Genomic DNA, 21,344 nt, shown 5'->3' with positions numbered 1-21,344 from the left:
CTTGATTATCACTACAAAAGGTCCCCCCCCGGCTCTCCTGCTGCTCACCTTACCTTATCACTCTCGTTACAGTGTGTATGGTAACACACATTGTTTTATGTTCTCTGTGTATATAAAATCTCCCCACTGTATTTTCCACAACATGCATCCGATGAAGTGAGCTGTAACTCACAAAAGCTTATGCTCAGATAAATTTTTTAGTCTCTAAGGTGCCACAAGTACTCCTTTTCTTTTTGCAAAGTCCTTGTGGGTCATACATTTTCTGGCCAAGGCCACTACATCTGCCAGAGTGAGATGGGGGGTATCAGCTATCCTCATCAGCTATCCCAAGGTTGTACTCTGGTTTGGCAGACCTATCCATTTTCCCTGTGGCCCTAACCTGGTCAGGGGAGAAAGGCCTGATCTTTACCCATTCCTTTCATCCTTGGCTACACTCTTGGGGACCAGTTTTGCTGACTGTGGTGTTTACTATTGGGGTTATGGGCAGGGGCTTCCGCAGCCTTCTAGTATCTGGAGCAAAGGGCCATAATGGGTACTGCCCAAAAGGGCCCAGGGGCAAATCATTAATCTTCCCTTTCATAGTTATAACAAAGAAGATACAAATCAGGGTCCCCCCGCCCTATTTCCCCCCAGACTATGAGCCCCCTTTATCACAGCCACTATTCCCCTTTGCCTCCCAACTCTGCTTTAAGGGCACAACTGTGTCTCTTGCATTCCCCATGGTCTGCCTGAGTCTTATTATGGGAGTCCTTTAATAAGGCTGTAACCACTGCCTCGCTTTCCTCTGACTGCCTTTTCAATTCATATACTTCCCGCTCCAGCCTTTCACTCACTTTTTTTACTACTACACATTTCCTTCTGCATTGCCACTCTCTGTGCTGCCTGACTCAGAGTCATAGCTCTAAGGGTATCTGACTGCCTTTAGGCTATCTGCTTTCTTTTCTAACTCCTTTACTTTTGCCTTTAACTGATCTAGTTTTTTATTTACTATTATTGCAACCATTTGCTTACAGAGCTGCAGGAATGCCCCAGGGCTGGTGAAGGCTCCAGGCTTCCAAAGACTATTACTATTTTCCTATACAAAATTTGTCAAGCTGTTACCCAAAATTATTTCCAACGTTTCCATTTTTTCAGATGTTCCCTTTTCTTCTGAAATATTTTTTTTAATAGATCAGGCTACCAGCTTGTGTCCTAGTAATGGATTGTAGTCTGTGAGTCAATTTACAGATACAACATGGGAATTACAGGTTGGGACCCTGTCCCACCATCCTCTAGTCCCTGTTGCAACAAACTTTGTACCAATCGTCCCCTTCCTCTCCACCATTCCTGGCTGGCTCACCAAATTTGTTATTAGGACTTATTTGAACATGATACTCTGGTAACTAATTTTTGTCTTCCAAGCAGTTTCAGGAATTAAATCAATGGGGACACAGAACCTCCCTCTGATAAATGATTGGTACAAACAAGAGTGCTTTCACTTAAAGCTCCTTTTTTATTAAGGCTCAAGCACACACACATATGCAACAGCAATAGTCTAGAGCACCCCAGATATGGTTACCCAGAGTCTGATGTGGTATCAAGTGTTCAGTGGCAGGTTTCCAGTGACCAGCCATCCTTCCAGCTGCTGGGGAGTAAGATGTCAGTCAGCTAGGTCTTAGAAATCTTCCTTGAATTGCTCCAGATTGCACACTTTTCAACTAATGTTTTTAAGTTACTCAAAACAAAGTACATATTTATAACTTATAGTAACCTCTACTAGGCTAACATTTTCCTAGCAACAGCAAAGAACAAAACAAAAAACCCACTCCACACCTCATAATGTTATTTATCAGCAAAGTAACTCCTAGTCATAACAGTAACATACACAGATCCAAGGTAAGTTATTTACACTCTTTAAAAAAAAATTAAATAAATTTGTACAAAGGTGCAACTGTACAGCTATTTGTCTACTTTACTTAGGCAACAACCACATTATTTCTAACTATGTAGTGTTCTCATTTTTAACTAATCATAGCTGAGTACACAAAATGGCTGCGGTTGTATCAAGTACAGGTTACTTGAAGTCCACATTCTTGTAACAGCAGAACTTGTCCCAGCTGAGAGTTCCTTAAGTGGAGAGAGATGTTGGTGACGCCACGATCTTTCCATGCTTTTCTAACAGTTCCAGATTATATTTCCTCTCCCTCTTCGGTTCACTTCTGGGCTTCAATTTCTTGATGCTTTGGCTCCATGGCACTCCTATGGGAGGCTTCTTCAGCTTACCATGCAGCAGCTGCCTCTGTCTCCTTCAGCTTCTTTCCAACTGCCTCTTTCAGTCTCCTTTCTACCTGCCACTTTTGGAATTTGTGTTCTCTCTCTCTTCTGCCTTCAATCTGGCCAGATCTAACTTTGCAGTTGTTTCACTGGTGTTCATTTTTATGCTTTCCTGTTTCTATTTCCCTCACCCCAAATAAGCAAATAGAAAACAACAAACAGCAACCTCTCTTTGACGGTTTCCAGCCACCATACTTGAGATGCTCTTAAAATCACTGTACCAGTGCTTAACGTATACACTTCATTTAAAATAACGATCTGTGCATATATCCTGCCAACTATACCATTATGACATTGTAGTGGGGCAGTTGCCCCACTTTGGCAGAGGAGGGGTTAAAGCAGGCTGGTGAGATCCTATGCTGAACCTGGCCAATCAGAGAAGGGCAGAAAGGCAGCCAATTAGGGCCAGGCTGGGCCCTATATAAAGACTGCAAGGCAGAGGAGATAGCAGTTTCTCTCTGATAAGCAAGGAAGGAGGACTGGCTTCTAGGGATAGCACCTTAGCTAGAGCCATGCTGGGCAGGCTCAGGGGAGCAGAGCAAAAGCTCCAGCCTGATACCTGCCAGGCTGAAACCCCTGAAAGAAAGGGCTGAGAAGGTGCAAGGGCCAAAGGGAAGTGGCCCAGGGAGCATGAGCAGTAGATGGGAGAGAAGAAAGGCAGGACATGGCCGGGACCCAGAGTAGTGGGTGGGCCTGTGTCATGTCCTCCCCAACACACACACCTTATACTGCACCTGGCTGTGGCCTGATACAGACTGTGGCTGACCCCTGTGGCAAAGGGCTAGACTTTGGGGCTGCTGTTGGCCACGAGGGCAGGTGCAGACTGAAGGGTGCTGATACCCCCAGAAGGAGAGAGAACTAAATGGGGCACGGCCGGAGGGCTGTGTCCAGAAGAGGATGCCGCAAGCCAGGGAGCAACGCGAGTCCCAGACAGCAGAGCAGGGCAGACAATGGGTGAGACACCACCTGCAGAGGGTGCTCCACAGCTGGACAGAGCCAATTCTCAGCGCAACGAGCAGGAAGCGCTGCAGTGGTGAGTGTATGCTCCGTTACAGACATTATGAAGGGTACTGATGTACAGCTGTGTCCCCTGAATTCTCTAGCCTGAGGTGCCTTTTACACTGCTTTGCTGTGAGAGCAACCACTCCTGGACTGCTCTCACACAGCCTCCAACATGTAAATCACTCCCACCTATACTACATGAGTGGTATAGCTAGTCATTTACAAATTACACAACAGGGCAACATCATCAAACTCCCAGTCCCAGACATGTGCCCAGCACCCTCCTGGACAAAACAAGCTCATATAAAGTCCATTTATGAATAGAAAATGATGTGCACAAATCTTGTTATCCCAACACTTCAATCCAAACACACTGATCTAGATAAAACAACAAAACATCTTAACTACAGAAAGATGTATTTTAAGTGACTACAAGTAATGAGGCATAAAAGTCAGAATTTGTTACTTGTGTTTTGCCTTTTATTTTGTTGTAACAGCTAACTTAACAAACGAAGTGAATACAAAGCAAAGGTATCTCTCACAACAGGTTCCAGCAGTCTTACTGGACAAAACCTTTCAGTCAGGATCTTCCCCCCACCGACCCGAGTCCACTGCTGCTTCTTTTGCTCTTCTGGTGTTGATGAGGCTGTGGGTAGAGAGTAAGGGAGAGATGATTTGGGGCATCTGCCCTTTCCCTTGCACAGTAATTATCTCGAGCTGACGTTCAGGAGGCAGAGTCTGTGTGGCCAGGAACCTGAAGCTGCTTCTTTGTTAAAATGTAGATTTTTTTTTTTTTTAATTTTTTTTCTCACACCCTCTCTCCTGCTGAAGAGTAGCCACTGAATTAGGGGGCGATCCATTTGATCTAGTTGACACATGGCTGAGGCATTGGCTAGCCCTTTGTCTCGGAGAACTTGTTTGCGACTGCCCTCCAGAACATTTTGGAACATGTCTTGGTAAGATCATATAGTGCAATCTTATGTACTAGTATTGCCTCACATATTTATCAGGACACCAATGATCAGCAAATCATGAGTTTTCAAATGATACCTTACACAATGTGCTTTGCACAAAATATATCAATCTTGGAAAAGGAGTGAACGTAGGGATAGAGATCATCACACTCTTCCTCCCCCCACCCAACAAACTTAACTCTGCCCCGTGGCTAGCCAGGGCTCCCATCTCCCCAGCAGGAGCAGGGTCCTGTGGGGCAAGGCCAGGAACAGAGCTGAGGCAGGCAGGCCAGGAGATCCCCATGGATATGGTCCCACTCTGCGCTCTCTGGTGCTACCCACAGGGCTGGCTGCCAAAGGCAGGCACCATCTGTGTCTGTGCAGCACCTGATGCAGTGAGGCTCCTACCCCTGACTGGACTCCAGGGTGGTACCCCAGCAAAACCAGAGCCCTGCTGTGTTTCCATTTCCCCCTGTCCTGTCCTGTCCTTGGGGAAGGATCAGCAGCACATCAACATAAACAGGGAACCTAAACTGTCTCCAGCCTCCCTCCCACAGCATGCCCATCACTGTTGCACCTGATTATATCAGGCACCTGTCCCCAGACCAGTTAGTGATGAGTCTCTCCTGCCTTCCCCCTGGGCCCCAAGGACCGCCCTAGTCCCCCTCCCCCACCAGACAGTCACCTGCTCAGTCCAACAGCCCCAGAATGAGCCCCTGCCGTGCTACCACCGCCCCATGCTCCTTGCACTGGAGACTGTAGTGTGCTCTCTTCCCCCCCATGTCCTCAACTGCCAGAGTGAGACCCAATTTTCCCTCCCCCTGCACCTGAGATCCCACTGTACTCCTCTCCTCCCCCCATATCCAGCATCCCCTACACCCCAGAGTGAGACCCTGCCACGCTCCCCTCCTCCCCATACCCAGGGCCCCCATGTATCCCCCTCAATTTTAGAGATCAAACTGAGGGAGGGGTCTGGTCCTGGCCTTGCCCCCTGTTGGGCATCCACCATCTCCCCCTAAACTGTTCACGGGGAAGTAGGGGGTCCCTGCTGAACCATTCACCCTGCTCAGTGGGTTGGGGAGGTGGGAGGATTATCCCAGCCCCAATTCACTGGCCTACATGAGTCCCTCTCCCCTCTTATCCAGAGGGGATTGCTTGGGATCCGTTCCCTGCCTCGAGATGGGGGAGAGGGAAGGTCATGCCCACCCTGCCCTATGCCCCTATCCCTCCTGTGTGCACCCCCACCCCTTCCCCCCCTCCCTGCTGTGTGAGCCCCCAAACTCTCTATCCCTGCTGTGTGCGCCCCCACGTTCCCCATCCCTTCCCCCCTCTGCTCCCAGCCCTGCTGTGTGCGTGCCCTATGTCCCCCCACCCGTGCTGTGTGCCCGCGTCTTTTCAGACCGGCCACCCCTACCCCGTGCCCGCAGCTCCGCCACTTCCCCCACTCTCTCCCTCCCCGCGCGGCGCTGTGCTTGCCCTTTTAAGGCGAAGGGAAAGCAGCGGCCCCATTGGCTGCCGGTCTGGAAGGCGGGCCCCCTGCGGGCGCGGGGCCTCAGGACCCCCGCCGGGCTCTCGGGTGACGGGTCCTGTCGCCGATCGCAGCCGCTGCCCGGGAAGGCGGCCACGGTATCGTATCGTCCCGTCCCCGCTCCCCAGAGCTGGGAGCGCAGAAAGGGGAGCCCCCAGCCCCTCCCTGCGGACGGAGGGGGCGGGGCTCTGGTTTGAGACTGGCCTGGCAGGACTCCTGGGTTCTCTCCTGGCTCTGGGAGGGGAGTAGGGTCTAGGGGTTACAGGGAAGGGGGCTGGCCTGGCCTGGCAGGACTCCTGGGTTCTCTCCTGGCTCTGGGAGGGGAGTAGGGTCTAGGGGTTACAGGGAAGGGGGCTGGCCTGGCCTGGCAGGACTCCTGGGTTCTCTCCTGGCTCTGGGAGGGGAGTGGGGTCTAGGGGTTACAGGGGAGGGGGCTGGCCTGGCCTGACAGGACTCCTGGGTTCTCTCCTGGCTCTGGGAGGGGAGTAGGGTCTAGGGGTTACAGGGGAGGGGGCTGGCCTGGCCTGACAGGACTCCTGGGTTCTCTCCTGGCTCTGGGAGGGGAGTAGGGTCTAGGGGTAGTTAAGTGTAATGGTCATTAGTTTTGCCACCATGGGGCATCTCCCTCAGGCTTTTCTTGGGAGCTGCCCCAGGGCCCAGCCCTCTTTCTCCACTGACCAACCTTCCCCCTCCTCCCTGCAGCTGGGAGCCATGGGCAGGAAGCGGCTTATCACCGACTCCTTTCAGGTGGTGAAGAGGCAGCAGCGGGACCCTAACACCAAGGAGGGGACCCTACAGCCAAGTGAATGCCTGGCCCATGGAGGGGCAGGGCCCCCAGAAGATGGGCTCATACCCCAGCCTGGCAAAGCTGGGGCCCTGGATGGCACAGCCGGATCTCGGGATGCAGGTAGAGCAGGGATTGGAAGCGGCTTGGGGGTCGGTGTGGAGCTGTCTCAAGCTGGGGGATGCAGAACTAGGGTTGCCAACTGTCCACTTGCACAAAACCAAACAACCTTGCCCCGCCCCTTCTGCGAGGCCCCGCCCCTGCTCACTCCATCCCCCTCTCCCCACCCTCACTGACTCATTTTCACTGGACTGGCTCAGGGGGGTGAGGGCTCAGGGTGGGGCCAGAAATGAGTTGAGGGTGTGGGAGGGGGCTCCAGGCTGAGGCAGTGGGTTGGCATACAAGAGGGGGTTAGGGCTCCAGTTGGGGGGTGTGGGCTCTGGGGTGGGGCCAGGGATGAGGGGTTTGGGGTGCAGGAGAGGGCTGGGGGGTGGAGCCGAGGGGTTTGGAGTATGGGAGGGGGCTCCAGGTTGGGGCAGGAGGTTGGGGTACACAGGGTGAGGGCTCCGGCTGGTGATGTGGGCTTTGGGGTGGGGCTGGGGATGAGGGATTTGGTATGCGAGATTTTGGGGCGAGAAAGCAGGAGACTCCACTGGTTGGAAGGCATGAGATGCGATGTCCTGAGGTTGGGGGTTCCACGACCAGCACTCCCAAGAGGAGAAGGCGGGTGGTGGTGGTCGGGGACTCTCTCCTCCGGGGGACTGAGTCATCTATCTGCCGCCCTGACCGGGAAAACCGAGAAGTCTGCTGCTTGCCAGGGGCTAAGATTCGCGATGTGACGGAGAGACTGCTGAGACTCATCAAGCCCTCGGATCGCTACCCCTTCCTGCTTCTCCACGTGGGCACCAATGATACTGCCAAGAATGACCTTGAGCGGATCACTGCGGACTACGTGGCTCTGGGAAGAAGGATAAAGGAGTTGTTCTCGTCCATCCTCCCCGTGGAAGGAAAAGGCCTGGGTAGGGACCGTCGAATCGTGGAAGTCAACGAATGGCTACGCAGGTGGTGTCAGAGAGAAGGCTTTGGATTCTTTGACCATGGGATGGTGTTCCCTGAAGGAGGAGTGCTGGGCAGAGACGGGCTCCATCTTACGAAGAGAGGGAAGAGCATCTTTGCCAGCAGGCTGGCTAACCTAGTGAGGAGGGCTTTAAACTAGGTTCACCGGGGGAAGGAGACCAAAGCCCTGAGGTAAGTGGGGAAGCGGGATACAGGGAGGAAGCACAGGCAGGAATGTCTGTGAGGGGAGGGCTCCTGCCTCATACTGGGAATGAGGGGTGATCAACAGGTTATCTCAAGTGCTTATATACAAATGCACAAAGCCTTGGTAACAAGCAGGGAGAACTGGAGGTCCTGGTGATGTCAAAGAACTATGACATGATTGGAATAACAGAGACTTGCTGGGATAACTCACATGACTGGAGTACTGTCGTGGGTGGATATAAACTGTTCAGGAAGGACAGGTAGGGCAGAAAAGGTGGGGGAGTAGCACTGTATGTAAGGGAGCAGTATGACTGCTCAGAGCTCCGGTACGAAACTGTAGAAAAACCTGAGTGTCTCTGGATTAAGTTTAGAAGTGTATGCAACAAGAGTGATGTAGTGGTGGGAGTCTGCTATAGACCACCGGACGAGGGGGATGAGGTAGATGAGGCTTTCTTCCGGCAGCTCGCGGAAGCTACTAGATCGCATGCCCTGATTCTCATAGGTGACTTTAATTTTCCTGATATCTGCTGGGAGAGCAATACAGCGGTGCATAGACAATCCAGGAAGTTTTTGGAAAGCATAGGGGACAATTTCCTGGCGCAAGTGCTAGAGGAGCCAACTAGGGGGGGTGCTTTTCTTGACCTGCTGCTCACAAACCGGGTAGAATTAGTGGGGGAAGCAAAAGTGGATGGGAATCTGGGAGGCAGTGACCATGAGTTGGTTGAGTTCAGGATCCTGACGCAGGGAAGAAAGGTAAGCAGCAGGATACGGACCCTGGACTTCAGGAAAGCAGACTTTGACTCCCTCAGGGAACAGATGGCCAGGATCCCCTGGGGGACTAACTTGAAGGGGAAAGGAGTCCAGGAGAGCTGGCTGTATTTCAAGGAATCCCTGTTGAGGTTACAGGGACAAACCATCCCGATGAGTCGAAAGAATAGTAAATATGGCAGGCGACCAGCTTGGCTTAATGGTGAAATCCTAGCGGATCTTAAACATAAAAAAGAAGCTTACAAGAAGTGGAAGGTTGGACATATGACCAGGGAAGAGTATAAAAATATTGCTCGGGCACGTAGGAATGATATCAGGAGGGCCAAATCGCACCTGGAGCTGCAGCTAGCAAGAGATGTCAAGAGTAACAAGAAGGGTTTCTTCAGGTATGTTGGCAACAAGAAGAAAGCCAAGGAAAGTGTGGGCCCCTTACTGAATGAGGGAGGCAACCTAGTGACAGAGGATGTGGAAAAAGCTAATGTACTCAATGCTTTTTTTGCCTCTGTTTTCACTAACAAGGTCAGCTCCCAGACTGCTGCGCTGGGCATCACAAAATGGGGAAGAGATGGCCAGCCCTCTGTGGAGATAGAGGTGGTTAGGGACTATTTAGAAAAGCTGGACGTGCACAAGTCCATGGGGCCGGACGAGTTGCATCCGAGAGTGCTGAAGGAATTGGCGGCTGTGATTGCAGAGCCATTGGCCATTATCTTTGAAAACTCGTGGCGAACGGGGGAAGTCCCGGATGACTGGAAAAAGGCTAATGTAGTGCCAATCTTTAAAAAAGGGAAGAAGGAGGATCCAGGGAACTACAGGCCAGTCAGCCTCACCTCAGTCCCTGGAAAAATCATGGAGCAGGTCCTCAAAGAATCAATCCTGAAGCACTTGCATGAGAGGAAAGTGATCAGGAACAGCCAGCATGGATTCACCAAGGGAAGATCATGCCTGACTAATCTAATCGCCTTTTATGATGAGATTACTGGTTCTGTGGATGAAGGGAAAGCAGTGGATGTATTGTTTCTTGACTTTAGCAAAGCTTTTGACACGGTCTCCCACAGTATTCTTGTCAGCAAGTTAAGGAAGTATGGGCTGGATGAATGCACTATAAGGTGGGTAGAAAGCTGGCTAGATTGTCGGGCTCAACGGGTAGTGATCAATGGCTCCATGTCTAGTTGGCAGCCGGTATCAAGTGGAGTGCCCCAAGGGTCGGTCCTGGGGCTGGTTTTGTTCAATATCTTCATAAATGATCTGGAGGATGGTGTGGATTGCACTCTCGGCAAATTTGTGGATGATACTAAACTGGGAGGAGTTGTAGATACGCTGGAGGGGAGGGATAGGATACAGAAGGACCCTGACAAATTGGAGGATTGGGCCAAAAGAAATCTGATGAGGTTCAATAAGGATAAGTGCAGGGTCCTGCACTTAGGATGGAAGAATCCAATGCACCGCTACAGACTAGGGACCGAATGGCTAGGCAGCAGTTCTGCGGAAAAGGACCTAGGGGTGACAGTGGACGAGAAGCTGGATATGAGTCAGCAGTGTGCCCTTGTTGCCAAGAAGGCCAATGGCATTTTGGGATGTATAAGTAGGGGCATAGCAAGCAGATCGAGGGACGTGATCGTTCCCCTCTATTCGACATTGGTGAGGCCTCATCTGGAGTACTGTGTCCAGTTTTGGGCCCCACACTACAAGAAGGATGTGGATAAATTGGAGAGAGTCCAGCGAAGGGCAACAAAAATGATTAGGAGTCTAGAACACATGACTTATGAGGAGAGGCTGAGGGAGCTGGGATTGTTTAGCCTGCAGAAGAGAAGAATGAGGGGGGATTTGATAGCTGCTTTCAACTACCTGAAAGGGGGTTCCAAAGAGGATGGCTCTAGACTGTTCTCAATGGTAGCAGATGACAGAACGAGGAGTAATGGTCTCAAGTTGCAGTGGGGGAGGTTTAGATTGGATATTAGGAAAAACTTTTTCACTAAGAGGGTGGTGAAACACTGGAATGCGTTACCTAGGGAGGTGGTAGAATCTCCTTCCTTAGAGGTTTTTAAGGTCAGGCTTGACAAAGCCCTGGCTGGGATGATTTAACTGGGAATTGGTCCTGCTTCGAGCAGGGGGTTGGACTAGATGACCTTCAGGGGGCCCTTCCAACCCTGATATTCTATGATTCTATGCAGGGGGTGCTCTGGGCTGGGACCGAGGGGTTCAGAGGATCGGGGTGTGGTAGGAAGTTGGGGCCCGGAAGGGGGTCAGAGGTGCAGGTTCTGGGCAGCGCTCACCTCAAGCAGCTTCTGGAAGCAGCAGCATGTTTCCCCTCTGGCTCCTATACAGAGGCAAGGCCAGGTGTCTCTGCGCGCTGCCCTTTCCTCAGGCACCACCCCCACAGCTCCCATTGGCTGCAGTTCCCAACCAAAGGGAGCTGTGGGGGTGGCACTCGGCACAGGGACAGTGTGCAGAGCCCCCTGTTTGCCCCTACATGTAGGAGTTGGAGGTGGCGACATGCTGCTGCTTCCGGGAGCCACATGGCACAGAGGCTAACAGGAAGCTTGCCAGCCCCGTTACATGGCGCCACCAACCAGACAGTTAATGGCCTGGTCAGTGGTGCTGACTGGAGCTGCCAGGACTCCTTTTCAACATTCATAAACCAGTCGGAGAACACTTCAATCTCTCTGGTCACGCAATCACAGACATGAAGGTCGCTATCTTAAAACAAAAAAACTTCAAATCCAGACTCCAGCGAGAAACTGCTGAATTGGAATTCATTTGCAAATTGGATACTATTAATTTAGGCTTAAATAGAGACTGGGAGTGGCTAAGTCATTATGCAAGGTAGCCTATTTCCTCTTGTTTTTTCCTACCCCCCCCCCCCGATGTTCTGGTTTAACTTGGATTTAAACTTGGAGAGTGGCCAGTTTGGATGAGCTATTACCAGCAGGAGAGTGAGTTTGTGTGTGTATGGGGGTGGGTTTTTGGAGGGGGGTGAGGGAGTGAGAGAACCTGGATTTGTGCAGGAAATGGCCTAACTTCATTATCATGCACATTGTGTAAAGAGTTGTCACTTTGGATGGGCTATCACCAGCAGGAGAGTGAATTTGTGTGGGGGGGTGGAGGGTGAGAAAACCTGGATTTGTGCTGGAAATGGCTTTTAGATAAGCTATTACCAGCAGGACAGTGGGGTGGGAGGAGGTATTGTTTCATATTCTCTGTGTATATATAGAGTCTGCTGCAGTTTCCACGGTATGCATCTGATGAAGTGAGCTGTAGCTCACGAAAGCTCATGCTCAAATAAATTCGTTAGTCTCTAAGGTGCCACAAGTACTCCTTTTCTTTTCAACTCAGTGTTCCAGTCGAGAACTGGACACCTGGTTACCCTCAGCAGAACCGCTTCAATAGCTGCAGGGTATTGGGTGGCGGGGGGGAGCTGTTTTGGGAGGTGCAAAGGAGTGGAGCTGTCTCAGGGGCTGGAGGAGTGCAGGGGACAGAGCTGTCTCAGGGTACATTGCGGGGGTACAGGAGCGGAGCAGTCTCCATGTGGGGGATGAAGGGGCAGATCTGTCTCAGGGGTTGGGGGCATGAGTACTGTCTGCTTTGTTCCCATGCTACTCACTGTCATCCCAAAGTGGTCAAGCCAGGGGTGCAGACTGGAGCCTGTTTCAGCCTTCCAGCTTGGGGCGGCTCGGTGACTCAGACCGAGTGGGCTGTGCTCTCAGAGCCGGGGCTGGGTTCAGTCCTGGGGAGGGGCGACATTGTCGCTGCAACATACCCCACCATCCGGGTTGTGGGAGAGCCAAGCATCTGGGTGGGGGAGATGGACAGACCTGGAGCCATGGACAGACCCACAATAACCATTGCCACTCCATCTCCCCCTGGCCACTGGGAGCTGGGCCAGCTGCAGTTACTGGCCTGTGTTCTCAAGCCATGACCCCTCTGACTCGGCCCTGGGGGGAACTGCTGGGCCCGGGGTTTCCTGGCTTCCACTGTGTTGTGGGGGGGGGAGGGGGGTGCTGGTGGGCCTGGGCCTATTTCCACAGCAATGCTGATCTGTCTGTCCCCATCTGCTGCTCAGAGGCAGTGCCGGTCCCAGCTGATGTCCCCCCAGGTGGCTCCCTGCACCCGGCCCAGCTGGAGATGCTCAAACAGTTCGACCTCAGCTGGGAGTATGGACCCTGCACTGGTGAGAGCCCCGCCCCCTCCATCCTGAACCAGTGAGAGCCCCGCCCCCTTCTCCCCCCACACCAGTGACAACCCCACCCCCTGAACTGGTGAGAGCCCCACCCCTTCCATCCTGTACTGATGAGCCCCATCCCGCTCCATCCTGAACCGATGTGTGTCCCTACCCTTTCCCCTCCACAACGACAGCCCTGCCCCTTTTCCCCCCACATTGATGATAGCCCCACCTCCTTCCCTCCCTCCACACACTCATGATTGCTTGGTCCCCTATCCCTGCACTGACAGAGCTGTGCCCTGACCCCACTGCAGTGTGGACCACACAGGGCCTCCCCATGAGGCCAGCCAGCTCCTGCTGAGGGGTTGCCCCGCCAGCTCACTGCTTGGCCCCTTTTGGGGCAGCATGGGGGGAAGCCCCTGGATTATCCTAGTCACCCTGTGCCTTGCCCACTGGGGCTGCTTCCTTCCCCATCCCCAGGTGGCCAACGAGGCCATATACTGGGAGACGTGGTGATGGGAGCCTGGGCCAGTGGGAAATGAATGCCACGCCACCTGGCCCACTGCTGCTAAACAGCACTGGAGGCCTGAATTCTGGGGTTGGGCTGGATTGGAGCTGGTGTCCTATTCTCTGCCCTCCTGAGCCAACCAGCCCTCCAGCCTGAACAGAGCCAGCACCCCCTATAGGAGAAGGCCCCACATCCCTTCTGTCACAGATCCACAGGGTGAGCACTACAGCCCAGCTTTGAAATAGTCTGTTGGAGGACCCCTGTCAATGTGCCTGACCCACAAGGGGTCCCAAGCTTCCTCAAGGCCTTAGCGCCTCCGAGATGCTGGGTTCTGGACTCCTGCTTTGCACCATGAACTCTGCCCAGCAAGTCCAACTGAGCCAGATGCCTGGTCAGAGATTGTCCCCCTCTCCAGGGCCCCAGGACATGCCAGTGACATGGGGCAGCTTTTCCAACTAGGGCAGGGTTTGTTAACCTGCTGGCATGCAGCACAGGGAGTCCTCAGTGCAGCACAGAGAAGCAGAGGTCACAGAGCTGAGCACCCAGTCAAGCTGTGGTGGAATCCCGTTTGGCTCTGGCTCTTAGCCCAGCTGCCTGGCCCATCAGTCCGATGCCAGAGCCATGCTGAGTTCCTGGGTTCCGCCTGCCGGGAAGGAGGTGTCAGGTGCTCAGTCCTTGGGGTGCCTGTTGTCTTTCCAGACCTCCCGTGGACATGGGCCAGGCCTTTCATGGCAGCACCCAAACACCAAGTTTCTGCTTTTTGGTTCGGTTGTCTGGGGATCCCTGGGGGGAGGGGAGGAGCTACAGCTTCCCCCCATTTTCTCAGGGCTGGCCCCCCGATCAAAATTGAGGGGGCAGCACTCCCATCCTCCCTGCTCAGGGCTGAGCCTGTTCTGCCATTTTAAAATGAAGTTCTATAGAGAAGGATCTGTGCAGCACCTGGCACAATGGGGGCCCTGATCTGGGTCAGGGTCTATGTAGCACCCAGCACAGTGGGGGCCCTGGTCTTGGTCGAGCTCTATGCAGTGCCTGGGACAATGCGGAGGGCACCTGGGCCTTCAGCTGTCTGCGCCCTCCTGCCACCCTACCCCCCATTAACCTTTCACTCTCTTGCTGGCAGGGATCACCCGGCTGCAGCGATGGGAGCGGGCTGAGTCCCTGGGGCTGAGCCCCCCTGTCATGGTGCGGGAGACACTGCTGGAGCATGAGGGAGACGCCAGCTTCATGCACTGGTTGGTTTGGGGCCCAGCCCCTTCCCAGGGGGCTGCAGGGCATCTGCAGATGTGTGTGTGGTGCTTTCCCAGCTGCTGCCCAGCAGCGTCAATACCCTGAGATAGTAAATCTCCCTGAAATGAGCCCTGCTGCATGTGTGTGAGGAGAAACATGATCAGTCTCCTGGGTGCATCAGCTGGAACTCAGCCCCACCCCCTTTGCTCCCAGCAGTTTGGCTTGGAAGAAGCTTTGTACATAGATCTGAGGAACAAGAGGGCTCCACAAATGAACATTGCAGATCTAGGGCATCTCCACACCCCTTTGCAGGCTCAGGATCTGCTTCCTCCCCCCAACTCCCAGTGGAAAAATGAACCCTCTTCCCTCGCAGTTATGAAGCAATGCTCCTTCTGCAGTGACACCTGCCGGAGTCTGCAGAGAGCCTAGACCCACAGCTCCCACATAGGAGTGTTGGGGCAGTTCTCCTATGTGGGGCATTAATCCTGAAACCTATTGAGGGTGATTCAAAGGTCAGTACAGTTGGTGCCCGCACTGACTGTGAGAAGAGAGCCCCCTGTCTGAGCCCCTCACCCTGCTCCCTACAGCACAGCACCCTCTAGTGCTGCACTAGAGCATTGGTGCCAGCAATGACTACGAGGGGAGAGTGCCACAGCTGAGCCCTGCTCTATGCAGCCCTGGGGGTTTCTTGGAAGTTCTCCCAGACGGTGCCTACCCCCTCCCAGCCCTGCCTTGGGGCTCAGAGCCCTTGGCTCTGAGGGCTAGGCAAAAAGAAGGAAGAAATGAACGGGTTTGAGGGGAGAGTGAAAGATCTGGGCCCCCCTTCCCCGGGCTGCAGGCTGGCCATCCCTGAAAGCCAGTAGTTGTGGGACCCAGCCGCATCATTTCCCTAAGTCAACCGTAAAATTGTCTCCTGCAGACCGACCACAGCAGCGCTGCGCGGAACCAGCTGCATTCCGGACCTTCCAGCCCTGGCTGGGCCCAGTGGAGGGAGTGGGAGGGGCGGGATGCAGAACCAGGGACCCTGGGGAGTAACCACATTCTCTCTGCCTTCCTCTGCAGCCTCTGGCATGACTACCCACTCTGAGATGAGGCAGGGCTGGCCTTGCCATACAGCGAGGAAGGGGGAATCATGCTGCCGCTTGGACTCCGCAGCACTTTACTCTGGTTCCTGATTGGAAAATAGCTCTGTGCTTGTATTGGGGGGGGGGGGCTGGTGATTGCAGTATGGGGTGCCCAGGGCTGACATTGGATGGGCAAGCCCAGGTCCTGACAACCCAAGACCAAGCCGTGCTTTGTCCCATCAGCTGGAGAGGGCCATATTCCAGATTAAAGGGCCTGTTTGAGAACCTCTGAGGCCTGGTGAATTCTACAGCCTAGGGCAAGGCAGGTGCAGGTGCAGGAGAGCCATTGTCTCTTCTGAAAAGTGTGGGCATTGTGGGGAAACAGCTGACTTCAGTGCATACAGAGTCCCTCTAGAGATGGGCAGGCCAAGCAGCCACCTTTTGGAGCCCTCTAGTTATCTCTGCTCCAAAACACTGAAGCTTGCATCTGGTCTGGACCCTTATGTCTAGCTAGCATTGTGCTGTAGAGCCTCCTAGTATACAACTAGTACTGCCATGTTGGAACCATGGTGTCTCCTAATGTTCACTCACCTTGTGTTGTCTAGCTTGTGCAGTTAGAACCATGGCATGGTATGCATTTGAGAAGCCAGTCGCAGCTAGTTAGGGCATGTGCAATCTAGGCCCACAGTGCATGTTCTAGAGCGATGGTGTGACCAAGTAAGGCATGTGGTCTAGAACCATTTGGTTATGCCATCTGCTCTGTAACACCATCTTGCTAATGCACATATTCTAGATCCATTTGGCACCAGGCTTGCCTAGCTGACTTTGAGCTGTTGCTAATCAGTTCCAGAAGCAGATTTTTCTCTATCCAAGGCACCAGCTCCAGAACATCAGTGCACCTGTCTGGTCTAGAACGTTTTCCTGTGTGGGTCAGTTACAGCACACAGCTGTTCAGCTCTACCTCCTGTGAGTCTGGAACCACACTGTGGTGTCTTGTGAGAGCCTTTGTGGGCCTGGAGCACAACCAAGTCATGGCCTGGGGCCTGGCCCTATAGGAGTGACAGCCCACCCAGCAGCTGCAGGGGCAAGTGAGCCTCAGTGCATGAACCCCTGCCCCACACACAGGCCAGCAGGAACCCCCAGGGAAGAAGCACTCATCAGCCCAGGCTACTTGGAGCAGCCCATACCTCACAGTGCACAAAGAACATTGTCATCCGGGGAGGGGGGGCGGCGAGTGATAGCTCAGTGGTTTGAGCATTGGGCTGCTAAACCCTGGGTTGTGAGTTCAATCCTGAGGGGGCCATTTAGGGATCTGGGGCAAAAATTGGGTACTGGTCCTGCTTTGAGCAGGGGGTTGGACTAGATGACTTCCTGAGGTCCCTTCCAACTCTGATATTCTATGCAGAGTGGGTGACGGGCTGGCTCTGGGGAATGGGAAACAGAGGCTTTCCCTGCTGGGGGCCTGGACTGTGCCTGCAGGGTGTAGCACATGGAGGGCCCCCTGTGCCAGCAGGCCTGGGGGATGGTTGCTGGCTCTTGGCCTTGCCCAGTGCAGCTCCATGGGCTGAGCTGGGCTGAAGCTAGAGCAGGCTGGGCTTTTTGGGGTTAAACATTCCCCAACCTCTGCCCTCTGCATCACAGGGAAACTGAGACAGCGAGCAGGCTTCCCTCCCTTCCCCCCCAGGTCTGCCAGTCCCCTAGGCACTGCCATCAAGCAAGAATCATGGGGTTAGGTGGGGGGTGGGGGAGGAAGGCGCTTCAGAGCTGGGGGAGGGGAGTAGAAGGATCCAGCACCCTAGAATGGTGTGCTCAGCAACAAGGGAGCCCTGGAGGGGGGCAGGGTTTGGGGATGTTGCCAACCCCAGCAGGGAGCTGTTACCCTAGTGCCCAGGGCTCAGAGCTGGGTAGCTGCTGGCCATGGGCCCATGTGGGTAGTCAGCAGCCGCAGCACCTCGGTGGGGCTGAATCTCTGACCAGAGTGGTTGTGTCAGCAAAGGGCAGGGGCAACCCCAGAGAGACATGCAAGGAAACCAGAGCAACCCATCCTCCTGGGGACAGGACAGGCCCATTAGCACTGCCTGGTGCTACCTGCCACACCCTGCAGCGCCCTCTGCTGGGACAGGCTGGGACTGGTGTAGCCAGGAGCTTCCCCCCACAGCCAGTGCTCCTGCCCCACTCCCTGCAGTGCCTCCTGCTGGGAGCCACATTCCCATGAGGCAGGGCAGCTATCACAAGTCAATCACTGAGATTAGTTCCTTGTGTGCCCATCAAACCTCCACCTGGGGCTAATGGTTCCGAAGGGGGCAGGGATGGGGCTTTGCTCTGGCAGGTGACTGCTGCTGCCTGGGGGCCCAGGAGCAGGGTTGAGACACTGGGGGTGGGGAGAGCAGGTAGGATGCAGTAGCTGGGCCCCCACCCCATAGACATTGACAGTTCCTAGGGCAGGGGCTGGCTGAGACTAAAGGGAGAGCCCAGGTTAATCGCTGGCAGACCCCTGGCTGGCCCACTTCCTTAGCAGCACTTTAGTGCCTTCTGGCGGGCGAGCAGGGGAGGGCAGGTGTCTCCAGCTGCTCCCTGCTTGTCCATTTCCCCCCCATTTTCCCCTGCGAGGAGAGATCTGAGGCACTGGCCAGTCCCACATGCTGGGGGTTTAATACAGCTCCTGCTATCACTGTCCAAACAGAGCCACAACCTGCCAGCATCCCCCTGCCCCCATGTGGGGGTGCTAAAAGGAACCCTCTACTCATCCCTCCAGCTCCCCTTTACTGGAGGTGTATAGGGGAATCCCCAGCTCTGAGAGATTCCCCCTCTCTATGGGTGCTACAGGGGATCCCGCTCTGAGCCACCCCATTCCCATGTCAATGGGGGCTAAAGCGATCCCCAGCTCTGAGGGGCCCTCCTATTTCACTCTCTAGTGATGCCCAGCTATGAGCCCCCCAATTCCACCTTCTCTGTGGATCAATCAGCCTCCCCCATCTAGGGCTGTTACAGAGGGCCCGCTGTAGCCCCCGCATGTCCATCCAGGCACTTCTGGGCCCATGGTGGGGTGGAGCACCACCCAGGAGGCGAAGATGTCCGAGTCCTTGCCATCCTCTCTTCTCTGCAGGTAGGCGGCATCGGGATGTCCTCGCGTGGCACGGTGGGGCCCACTAGCTGTGGCCCTTGCCATGCGGGGGGCAGCAGATGGCCTGCAGGGCCTGCTCGGGGAGGCGTGAGGGCTGGGTGAGGATGGCTGTGAGCTTGCTGAGCTGTAGGAGGGAGCTGGAGATAGCTGGGGCGGGGGAGGGAGAAATTAGCACCAGCTCCAGATGGAAGCCGCCCACCCACATTCTTATCCCAAGCCTATCAGCCCGAAGACCCTGAGCTGGGTTTGGCGGGCTAGGCAGAGGAGGTGGCTTAGAAAGCCCTGCCCAGTGATCAGGTTGTGAGGGAATGCCTGGGGGTGACTGGGGGTGATATTGAATCCAGGCCAGGCACATTCCAAAGCAACTAGTGATTCCGGAGCCAACCTGATTTAGGGTTTGGACCCCAACTGCAGGGATCTGATTCAGAAAGGCTTGGGCTAGAGAAGTGGTGTCTAATGGGTAGAGTGGGGAGGGAAGCTGGGAGCCAGGACTCCTGGGTTCTAGTTGCAGCTGTGGAAGGGGAGTGGGGTCTAGTGGTTACAGCAGAGGGGTGTCTAGGAGCCAGGACTTCTGGGTTCTATCCCCATCTCCACCACTGATTAGCTCTGAGGTGGGTTACTAAATCTCCTCTGTGTGCCTTGTGGATAAGGACACCCCCGTCAGGCAGGCAGGATGAATAAGTGCCCATCTCTTGGAGCTCAGGGGGCCCTAACTCAGGAGATGGGGTTTTCCTGGAGGTTGAGGGGATCACAGAAGCTCCTTAAGAGGCTGGAATCCTTTTTCCCCGGAGTGGGCCCTTCCCCGAGCTGCTGGGGGTGTGGGGACGTACCGGGGCGCAGCATAGGCAGGGCGCAGTGCTGCTCCAGCCAGCCCAGCACTGACTGGCAGAACTCCTTGGCACTGCGGGTGGTCACCGCCACCCTGTAGCTCTCAAATAGTGGCTTGATGAGCATGCTGAACTGTGGGCAGAGGGGGGTTAAGGAGAATCCCCCTGCCCCGGAGCTAACTAAGGGGACCAAGAAGGGCTGGCTTAGCCCCCCACCCACCACCTGTAGGGCCATCTGCTCTGTCCTGCCCTCCCTAACCCAGGAAGGAACACCCCAACTCTTCAGGGATTGCCATTGGCCCCAAAGCCCCTGTCCTGTCCCACCCCCAGAGACCCCTCCACTCTGCCCTGAAGAGCCATCCCTGCCCCCTCCCAGCCAGGGCCCTGCGATGTCCCTGCCCCCCAGGATGCCCTGGTAGTATGACCAGATGTCCTGATTTTACAGAGACAGTCCTGATTTTTGGGTCTTTTTCTTATATAGGCTCCTATTACCCCCCACCCCCGTCCTGATTTTTCACATTTGCTGTCTGGTCACCCTATGCCCTGGACACAATCATGCCAGTGGATACGAGCCAGAAGCGCCAGTTCTGCAGGGTGCGCTGGCGCACATAGTCGTCATACAGCTGGGCTGTGGGGTCTGAGCACAGAGGGGCAACCGGGATCCCGCTGGGGGGCAGCTGGTGCTGGAACTCCCTGGGGTGAGATGGGGGAGAAGGTAAAACTAGTCCAGGGCACAGCCCCACCTCATCCCGCACTCACCCAATGGCAGCGCTCAGCTCCTTGACCTCACCCCACAGGCCCTGCCCCCTCCCCCTGCACTCACCCCATGGCAACACTCAAGCTGCTCGATCTCACCCTGCAAGTCCCACCCCCTCTCTGCACTCACCCAGTGGCGCTGCTCAGCCCCTCGATTCCACCCCACAGATCCCGCCCCTTCTCCGCATTCACCCAATGACAGAGCTCAGCCCCTCAATCTCATTCCACAGGCCTCGCCGGCTCCCTGCACTTACCCAATGGCGGTACTCAGCTCTTCAATCTCACCCCATAGGTCCCACCCGCTTCCTGCACTCAGCCAATGACAACAATCAAGCCCCACCCTCATCCCGCACTCACCCAATGGCAGCGCTCAGCTCCTCAATCTCACCCCGCAGGCGCTGGGCCGTCTCCTGCACCTGCCGGCGCTCCTGCTGCAGCTGCCCCACATACACCACGCTTCTCTGCAGCAGCATGGCCTTGCTGAGCTGGGGGAAACAGGCGAGCATGAGACACAGCAGCCACCAATGGGCAGAGAGGGAGATGGGGTGGGACAGACAAGGGACTAGGACGGGCAGAGAGGGATGAAGGGCAGGGATGGACATGGAGGGTACAGGGAGCAAGGGACAAGCAGAAGGGGAGACGGGGAGGGAGGGACGAGGACCAGGGATGAGCAGAGAAGGGGGGAAGGACAAGGGTGAGGCACAGACCGAGAGAGAGGGATGGATGAGGGACTGGGCTGGCACAGCAAAGTGGAGCCAGGTGTTCTAGCACCCCTGTTGGGGAGAACAGGGCTGCGCAGTGAAGCGAAGTGGGATCGGAAGGCTGGATAGCAGGCTTGGCTGGGGGCACCACGTGGCATGTACCTTAACAGTGGGCTGGGCCAAGCCCGGCAGCACCAGGCTGGCAAGGGTGTTGAAGGCGCAGCTGATGTTCATGCGCCGGGCGTGGTCGGCAGAGGTAAAGCCAGCTCTTCGGTTGCCCTGCAGGATCCAATTGAAACTAGGCTGTGAGCCCCGCCCCAGGGATCAGGGCTGATCCCTCTCCAACAGCGCAGAGCCAGGAGCTAACAGA

At 54.9% G+C, this 21,344-nt stretch overlaps 2 protein-coding genes across 5 annotated transcripts in view; one reads left to right on the top strand and one right to left on the bottom strand.

Moving 5' to 3' along the window:
• The first annotated feature begins 5,795 nt into the window (after positions 1 to 5,795).
• Positions 5,796 to 15,851, top strand: POLD4 (DNA polymerase delta 4, accessory subunit). Its single transcript, XM_077820825.1, has 5 exons — positions 5,796 to 5,894; positions 6,499 to 6,703; positions 12,669 to 12,776; positions 14,396 to 14,507; positions 15,565 to 15,851. The coding sequence occupies exons 2-5, from the start codon at positions 6,508 to 6,510 to the stop codon at positions 15,587 to 15,589; spliced, it is 441 nt and encodes a 146-aa protein (XP_077676951.1). The 5' UTR covers positions 5,796 to 5,894; positions 6,499 to 6,507; the 3' UTR covers positions 15,590 to 15,851.
• A 2,344-nt stretch (positions 15,852 to 18,195) lies between these two features.
• LOC144267120 (MLX-interacting protein-like) overlaps positions 18,196 to 21,344 on the bottom strand; it is a 40,388-nt gene continuing 37,239 nt past the window's right edge. For 3 of the 4 annotated variants that reach the window (XM_077820821.1, XM_077820823.1, XM_077820822.1), the window contains 5 exons: positions 21,137 to 21,253; positions 20,631 to 20,758; positions 20,087 to 20,210; positions 19,521 to 19,650; positions 18,196 to 18,837 (listed from right to left, as the gene is read on the bottom strand). In XM_077820821.1, coding sequence (XP_077676947.1) covers positions 18,716 to 18,837; positions 19,521 to 19,650; positions 20,087 to 20,210; positions 20,631 to 20,758; positions 21,137 to 21,253 — 621 coding nt within the window. In that variant the 3' untranslated portion in view covers positions 18,196 to 18,715. Of the gene's footprint in view, positions 18,838 to 19,520; positions 19,651 to 20,052; positions 20,211 to 20,630; positions 20,759 to 21,136; positions 21,254 to 21,344 lie in introns of all 4 variants that reach the window. The other variant, XM_077820824.1, reaches the window with a different exon arrangement.

This window comes from Eretmochelys imbricata, chromosome 6 (assembly GCF_965152235.1).
Source record: "Eretmochelys imbricata isolate rEreImb1 chromosome 6, rEreImb1.hap1, whole genome shotgun sequence".
Lineage (NCBI taxonomy): Eukaryota > Metazoa > Chordata > Testudines > Cheloniidae > Eretmochelys > Eretmochelys imbricata.
This window is presented reverse-complemented; position numbering and strand designations above follow the sequence as displayed.

Bases quoted from the DNA above. Each gene is read 5' to 3' on its own strand.
- POLD4 (XM_077820825.1), top strand. From the start codon at position 6,508: ATGGGCAGGAAGCGGCTTATCACCGACTCCTTTCAGGTGGTGAAGAGG. The intron at 6,704-12,668 runs GTAGAGCAGGGA...TCTGCTGCTCAG, and splicing joins AGCCGGATCTCGGGATGCAG to AGGCAGTGCCGGTCCCAGCT. The intron at 12,777-14,395 runs GTGAGAGCCCCG...TCTTGCTGGCAG, and splicing joins GGAGTATGGACCCTGCACTG to GGATCACCCGGCTGCAGCGA.